The sequence below is a fragment of the Onychostruthus taczanowskii genome, unplaced genomic scaffold (assembly GCF_017590055.1).
Source record: "Onychostruthus taczanowskii isolate IOZ18803 unplaced genomic scaffold, ASM1759005v1 scaffold2, whole genome shotgun sequence".
Taxonomy (NCBI): Eukaryota; Metazoa; Chordata; class Aves; order Passeriformes; family Passeridae; genus Onychostruthus; species Onychostruthus taczanowskii.
This window is the reverse complement of record NW_024499239.1, coordinates 27,710,181-27,717,917: the sequence shown is the minus strand read 5'-3', so window position 1 is coordinate 27,717,917 and position 7,737 is coordinate 27,710,181. Positions and strand designations below refer to the sequence as shown.

The 7,737-nt window shown below is 58.2% G+C and overlaps 1 protein-coding gene across 1 annotated transcript; it reads left to right on the top strand.

Annotated features, from left to right (window-relative positions):
* The first annotated feature begins 4,549 nt into the window (after positions 1 to 4,549).
* On the top strand, positions 4,550 to 6,123 carry LOC121335136 (vasotocin-neurophysin VT). The gene is made up of 3 exons (XM_041402972.1): positions 4,550 to 4,669; positions 5,105 to 5,306; positions 5,951 to 6,123. The coding sequence occupies exons 1-3, from the start codon at positions 4,550 to 4,552 to the stop codon at positions 6,121 to 6,123; spliced, it is 495 nt and encodes a 164-aa protein (XP_041258906.1).
* Positions 6,124 to 7,737: the final 1,614 nt, after the last annotated feature.

Here is a 7,737-nt window from a genome sequence, read left to right as displayed (position 1 = left end):
ACACGGAGCAGGGGTTGAAGGGAAGGAGTGGTGTTGGGACACCAGGGCTCATCTCCACCTCACTGCAGGTTCTCAGAGCCTTCATCCCCCAGTTTCTCCTCCTTAACCCTCTGGGACCCTTGGCAGCACATTTCACCTGCTGTGTCCCCTCTTGCAGAGGATCCAGGGATGAATTTACCTCTGCACCCACATTTTGGAGCTCCTGCTCCAGGATCACCTGCCCCACCTGGCTGTGAGTCCCCCCAAAACCCCTGTGGGCAGCAGGGTCCCTCTCTGCCCCCCAAGCTGGGGGGTGACACAGAGCCAGGAATTTCCTGTGCCTGGACCCACAGCAATCCCTCTCCAGCTCCCACAGGGATGCCACCAGCACGTTTATTCCCATCCCCAAGCCTGCTCTCTCCCTGGGAGCTGGGAAATGGAACTGATTGCAGCCTGAGCAATTTCCTCTAAAGCATTCGAGCATTTTTTGGACAAATCCATCCCTTGTTGGTCAGTGACCTCCCGGCGTGACGTCCACGCCCCAGCAGGATGGATTTGCCCGTGGAAATGATCAGAGCAGCGCCCCAGCCAGTCTTGACGTTGCCTGTGCTGCCTTCAAAGAGGCATCAAAGCTGTTTTCCAGCTGTCAGGGAAGCAGAGGAGCATCTTTAACTGTGATGAGAGGGGAGGAGGTGCAGGATCCTCCTCCCCACCACCCGTCAGCCACGGGGCCACGGTGACAGTGACAGATCCATTTGAGGAGCATTAGAGCCCCCAGGCAGGAGCAGGGAGCTCTCCCTTGCCAGCCTGAAGCCTTCAAGAAATTTCTCCTTCCCTGCTGCATCCCCCTCCAGCCACGGCAGAGGCAGGAAATGCACAGAGCAGTGAAATTCATCCCGTTTTCCAGCATCCCTCTGGTTTATCCTGGTGGAATGTTATCACTACAAATCAGTGAAATTCATCCCATTTTCCAGCATCCCTCTGGTTTATCCTGGTGAAACTTTGGCCCTGGGAGCTGTGTGTGCTGCAGCCAAGCTCCATCACCTCCATCCCTTCTCCTGCCCCAAAGGGGCTCCCACAAACCTCGCTGGGGGCTCCAGAGATAACGAAGCTCCTGCTGTTGATGAAGGAAGGGGGAGGTTCAGGTTGGATATTTGGGAAGATTTCTCCATGGAAAGGGTTGTCCAGCCCTGGCACAGCTGCCCAGGGCAGTGCTGGAGTCCCCATCCCTGGAGGGATTTAAAAGCCATGGGGATGTGGCCCTTGGGGACATGGATTATTGGTGGCCTTGGCAGTGCTGGGGGAATGGTTGGATTTGATGATCTTGGAGAGCTTTTCCACGGCCCTTGGGGACATGGATTATTGGTGGCCTTGGCAGTGCTGGGGGAATGGTTTGATTTGATGATCTTGGAGAGTTTTTCCAACCTCAAAGACTCCATGATCTCCATGGCTGAGCCCCTCTGGCAGCCCCAGCCCCTTTGCTGGCGTCCACAAGAGCTGGGGCTTGGCTGAGCAAGGGGGCAGATTTGAGGGTGCTGCCCCATTCCCAATCCCTTTGGGATTTCCCTCATTCCCGAGGGGAGCTGGGATGGGGATGGCAGCCACTGGCACCCTGCTGAGTGCCCTGGCACCAGCCACAGCCTGCGGGGGCTCTTAGGGGATCAGGGGCAGCCTCTGGAGAAGAGCAGGGACGTGGCAGAGCAAACCCAGTGCTGCAGACAGAGGAGGGACCCTGGGGCTGCTGTGGGAGGATTTGGGGTAGGAATCTGAGTAACCCAAGGCCTCTGTTGGGAGCAGGGTGTGGGATGGGGGCCCAGCAGTACCCCGGGTACCAGGGAGCATCACAGCCCAGCAGGGCTGGCTCTGCCCACCCCTGGGAACCCCCCCGGGATCCCTTATCCCATGACTCACCCCAGGTGACCCCAATCTTTTCCTCCCCAACCCCCCTTTTTGTGTTTCCTACCCCTCTCCCCCTCCCCGTTCCCACCTCATCCTCCCCTTGATTCCCGTAAGTGATTCTGCCTTGCTGCTGCAGAGCCTCTGCAACTCGGAAAAACATTTTATTAACCTTCCTTGACTTTAAAGAGCATAATTACATTTTAATCTCATATTCCCGCGTTATCATTCCAGACACAGAGTCATTTGAATGCAGATCGTTCCCGGCTAATGTAATTTTACGATACAGTAATGAAGAGACGGAGCACGAGCGCCTAACACCCAATTTAGAGCTGACATTTGGGGTTCTTTTAAAGAAAAGTTTTCCCAGCCGAGGGCTTTTGCGTCCTCCCCGGCCCTGCAACGTAAGTGGGATTGGGCTCCCGCTGTGCTGGGATGGGCTGGGATGGGGGAGAGAGGCTGGTGCTGATGATGCCGGGCGGTAAATCCCCCGCGGCTGCCCCGCGTGGGTGATTCAGCGTCACGGGGCAAAATCTGGGAACTCGCCGCTCCCCCGGTCCCAGGGAGAGCTGAGTCAGGGGCTGCGGCCACCCTCACCCCTCTGGAAGGGGGGAAATCGCCCTCGTGTCACCCAGCAAAGCCCCCAAGCCCAGGGCTGTCACCCCCCGGGCTGAGCCGTGCTCCAAAATCACAGGAGCAGGCTGGGACCCCCCAGCACTGATACATAAGATGCTTCCCTTTGTGCCTCAGTTTCCCTTTGGGGGTGCTCTGGGGTTCAGCCCCCTCCAGCGTTACTTCCTGTGGAGCTTTTCAGAGCACTTGGAAACAAACAGCAAGGTTTTCCAGGGAGGATTGCAGCGGGATCCATTTCCTTTGGGATGCTCAGGCAGAGCAGCCCCTTCCCCACCCGGGGTACCACCATTCCCCTCCCTCTAAATGGGGCTGGGGTGTTTGTCCAGCAGAAAAGGGATGTTAATGAGGGGGAGAAAATGAGGGAAACTAATGAGGGGCAGGGGAGAAACATGTTCAGCCACCCCAAGTGACGTCCAGGCTGATTTTTATGGTTCTCTGCCTCAATTCCCCACCTTATGTGAGGATGAGTGAAGGATAAAACCACTCCAGAGGTGGGACCACAGCTGGCAGCACCCCCACATTGTCCAGCCTCCCCAGACAAACCCTCCTGATCACTGTCAGCCAGTGCCAGCAGTTTTTTGGGGTGGAGAAGCAGAGGGTGGATACTCACAGGCACGGGATTCCTCTCTGCACATTAATTTCACTTTGCTGAGGTTGCCCCGGGTGCGGCTGGAAAAGGGATCTGGGAACAGCAGGAATGTTCATGGCTGGATGGGGCAGGGGTTGCTGATGGTGTTTTTCCTGTACAGATGGTTTTGGCAGCCCATGGGTGACGTGAATGTGCTGGTACCAACCCCAGAGGTGCCTTTTCTTTTGCACCCCCCTCTCCCACTGCTTTCCCTCCCTTCTGGTTTTTTGGAGAAGAGGGGGAAGTGGCAGGAGAGCCGTGGGTGGCACTGATGGATCACTTTGGGGACAGGGTCCTGCCCTGCACCCCCATGCTGCAGCCCAGCCCCTGGGTTTGGGGTGTTTTTGTGCACCCAGGGGTCTCTCCCAGCCCCAACCCCGTCACTCTCCTCCAGTATCCCCTCCCAGAGCAGCATCAGTCAAAGCAGCATCCCCAAAGCAGCATCCCTCCCTAAATCAGCATCCCCAAAGCAGCATCCATCCCTAAATCAGCATCCCCAAAGCAGCATCCCTCCCTAACCAGCATCCCCAAAGCATCATCCCTCCCCAGAGCAGCATCCCTCCTGGGCCAGCATGCTCCAAACAAACACCACTTCCCAAACCATCCCCCCTTCAGAGCAGCATCCCTTCCCAAACCAGCACCTCTCCCAAAATCTGCATTCCGTCCTTCCAAAGCAGCATCAATCCCAAATCAGAATCCTCCAAATAAACAACCCTCTCTAAAGCAGCACCTTCCAAACCCTTATTCTTCCCCAAATTAGCATTGCTCCCTGACCAGCATCCCTCTGAAACCAGCACCTCTCCCAAAATCCACATCCATCCCAGACCAGCATCACCCCCAAACCAACACCCTTCCCAAAATCTGCATCCTTCCCAGACCAGCATCACCCCCAAACCAACACCTCTCCCAAAATCTGCATCCTTCCCAAAACCACATCTCCTAAATGAACATCTGTCCCCAAATTCACATCCCTCCCCAGACTGCAGCTTCCAAACCCCCATCCCTCCCCAAACCAGCACCTTCTGAAGGATCATCTCTCCCTGAATCCACCCCCAGTCCATCCAGTGCCCCTTCCCAAACCCATCCCAGGGCCAGCCAAGGGTGGGATTCGCCAGCCCCGAGTGCTGCTGCACTGAATCATCTCAATTACAGATTTGCTTGGATGCGATTTGGGAAAAAAGAAAAAAAAAAGAAAAAAAAAAAAGAAAAAAAGGAAAAACAACAAAAAAACCCAACCCATCTAAAAAAAAAAAAAAAGGAAAAACAACAAAAAAAAAACCCAACCCATCCCTCTTCTTCCTCCTCCTCCTCCCCTGGGAAGGGGTGATGGCAGCATAAATAGCAGCTCCCTCAGCACGGGGCCAGACGCAGCTGGAGCAGCTTCCCCTGGCACGGCCGCGGGCACCCTGCACCATGGCAGAGCCTTCGCTGCCCCTCTCCTTCCTCTGCCTCCTCGCCTTGTCCTCCGCCTGCTACATCCAGAACTGCCCCCGGGGCGGGAAGCGGGCGCTGGCGGACACAGCTCTGCGACAGGTACGGGATGGGCGCTTGGGGACACGGGATGGAGCTTCGGGAGGGACACGGTGACCTGGGGGTGATCCCTGCCACCTCTGGCACCGCTGGCTGTGCCACGCTGCCGGGAGCAGAGGGGTTTTTGGGTGGCAGGGGGACACGCGATGGGGCAGTGGCGGGGAGTGACAGCTCCAAAGCGCTGTTGGCACCTGGAGAAGAGGCTGGGCTGGGGGGAGCAGGACAGGACAGCGCACGGAGAGGGGACAGGGAGGTCATGGGGACACCCCAAAGCGGGGACACGAGGTCACCGTTGCTGGTGGCAGTGTGGCACCTCCAGGAGCTGGTGGGGAGCTGCTTTCCATACCCGGGGGGGCATTCTCGCGGGGGTTTCTGATCCAAGGGGATGCAAGGAGGGTTTGTTCGGGGTGCGGGCACTGAGGCAGCTCCTTCCCGCAGTGCCTGCCCTGCGGTCCCGGCAACAGAGGGAACTGCTTCGGGCCCGGCATCTGCTGCGGAGCGGAGCTGGGCTGCTACCTGGGCACGGCGGAGACGCGGCGCTGTGCCCAGGAGGATTTGCTGCCCTCGCCCTGCCAGCCCGGCGGGCAGCCCTGCGGCTCCGGGGGCCGCTGCGCCGCGCCCGGCATCTGCTGCACCGCCGGTAACCGGGCACCGACACCGCGGAGGGGACACCGGGGAGGGTGGGGAGCAGGGAGGGATGGCAACGGGGAGGGCTCGGCAGGTAAAGGCTGTCTGCTGGTGGGGTTTGTAAAGGTTGTCTGCTGGTGGGGTTTAGTTTTGGTGGGGGGGAAAGTGAGGGGTGGAATGGAAGCGTTCGGAGATAATTTGGGGAGGGTTGGATTCAGGCTGACTGTAGGGAAGGAATTGTTCCCTGTGAGGGTGGGCAGGCCCTGGCACAGGGTGCCCAGAGAAGCTGTGGATGCCCCTGGATCCCTGGAAATGCCCAAGGCCAGGCTGGATGGGGCTTGGAGCAGCCTGGGACAATGGAAGGTGTCCCTGCCCATGCCAGGGAGTGGCACAAGAGGTTTTTTGAAAGTCCCTTCCAACCCAAACCATTCTGATTTAAAGGATTGGGCTCGCAGCTCCTTGCTGACCCACCACGAGCTTTTCCTGGCCAGCACATCCTCTCTGATGTGCCAGAAATTCCAGCCCCGCTCCCTGCTTAACAGGAGAGATAATCTGGAGCACGAACCGTGCTGCCACCAAGCCCTTCCCCAGCCGAAAACGAGCCCCTGACGATCCCAAATAACCTGTTCCACGGGCACGTTTTGCTTCCTGCGGCAGACACGTGTGCCATGGACAGCGGCTGCCTGGACGAGGGCAGCGAGGGCGCTCAGGAGGCGGCGGAGGAGGAGAAGAACCTGACGGTGCTGGATGGCTCGGCCGGAGATCTGCTCCTCAAGCTCATGCACTTGGCAAACCGGCAGCAGCAGCAGGGCAAGCACCCCCTGCTCTGAGACCCCCCCAACCCTGACCGAGCCCCCCACCTCGGCTCTGTACATAGGAGACCCAATAAAAGCCCTCGTGCACTGTGGTGGCCTCGTCCTGGGCGCTGGGGGTGGCTCCTGGGGATCTGTCTGGGGCTCAGGATGGGGGTGCTGGAGGGTCCTTCTGTCCCAGATCCCCGCAGAGTGCAGGTGGTTCGGCTGGGCTGGGTGCAGGATTTGGGCTCTGTCATTTTAGCTCCTGGTTCCGGGAAGGAGCTCGGGCAGAGCTGGAATTTGGGATCTGGAGTCCCACCCAGCAGCATCCCCAGCCCCAGGGGACTGGGGACAGCTGGGGTGTGCCACTGTCACCTTACCTCTTTGGGGCAGATTTGGGGCCTCGCTGCCTTCAGCAATCAGCACAGCATCTACTAAAAATGATAAAAAGTAAGGAAAACATTTTTCCTTGGAAAAAGCACCCCAAATCCCTCAAGAGCAGAGAGTTTTGGGCTCCCAGCTCTAAAGACCCCCTCCAGGGCTGCTCTCATCTTTCCCCATCCCCTCTGGATCCCAACAGGGAGGATCAGTCCCCGTTATCCCCTAGTCATCCCCAGAATTTGGGGTATCCCACCCCTCTCCAGGCTCTCTTACCCTGCGGGGTCCTTGCTCCGAGGTCTCTCCGGGCTGGGACTGGCCATGGCACAGGGGACAACTCGTCCTTTATACTGTCCCTGAGGGAGGTGGCACCTCCGGGGAGGTGGAGCTCCCTGGCACAGCGGGATCCATCCTGCCCACGGCAGCTCCCTGCAGGGAATGCAGGATTGGTCCAGGACCTGCTTCCCACAGCCGGCATCTGATCCCAGCCCTGGGGATGGGGGCCACCCCAAATCACCCCAAAATCATCGGGAAAGGGGTGACACCAGCATGGATGAGGGACTCCAAGCTGGGATGAGGGAATTGGGCTTTCAGCCCAGCTCTAGCACTTTTCTTGGACTTTTCCAAGAAGCAGGATGTGAACCCCCAACATTCCTGCAGCACCGGGAATGTGTGACTGAGCTGGGAATGCTCCATCTGAACATCTCAAAATCAGGCAAAAATCGAGTTCCCAAAAAGCACCAGGGGCTGATAACTGGGGTTTTTCCATATTTGTCTCCCTGAGACACGTCCTGCAGGGGTCTGGGCACCCCTGGAGCAGCCACAGGGGCTCTGGGGTGACAATTCCCTCCCTCCACGCTGTGCTGCAGCCGGAGCTGAGCTGCTGGGACAGCACGCAGCAGGTGCTGAGCCCCATTTCCAACCCATTACCATGGATCCCAGTGCCTGCCTTGTCCCCAGGGACTGGGACTGACCCCGGGTGGGTGACAGGGACCCGGCTGCCCTCGTGCCAGCCTCGCTAAGTGGTGGATTTTGAAGCAAGCCAGAGGGACAGGAAAAGGTCATGGCTGTCCAGCTCTGGGCTGCCTAATTCCCAATTAAGCCAGTGAAGGGTAATGATCTCAGTGGACATCAAGGTTTGTCCTCAGCAAGGAAATTTATTCAAGCTGGGAAGCTCCTAATTGGGATAAGGAAGGCAAGGGGCTGGGGTGAGCAGGACCTTGGGTGGTTGCGTCAGCCTTCGGCCTCATCCTCAGCGCTGCTTCTCAGGGA

Coding starts and splice junctions, on each gene's coding strand:
- LOC121335136 (XM_041402972.1), top strand. CDS start 4,550: ATGGCAGAGCCTTCGCTGCCCCTCTCCTTCCTCTGCCTCCTCGCCTTG. Junction 4,670..5,104: donor CGGACACAGCTCTGCGACAG/GTACGGGATGGG, acceptor TCCTTCCCGCAG/TGCCTGCCCTGCGGTCCCGG. Junction 5,307..5,950: donor CGGCATCTGCTGCACCGCCG/GTAACCGGGCAC, acceptor TTCCTGCGGCAG/ACACGTGTGCCATGGACAGC.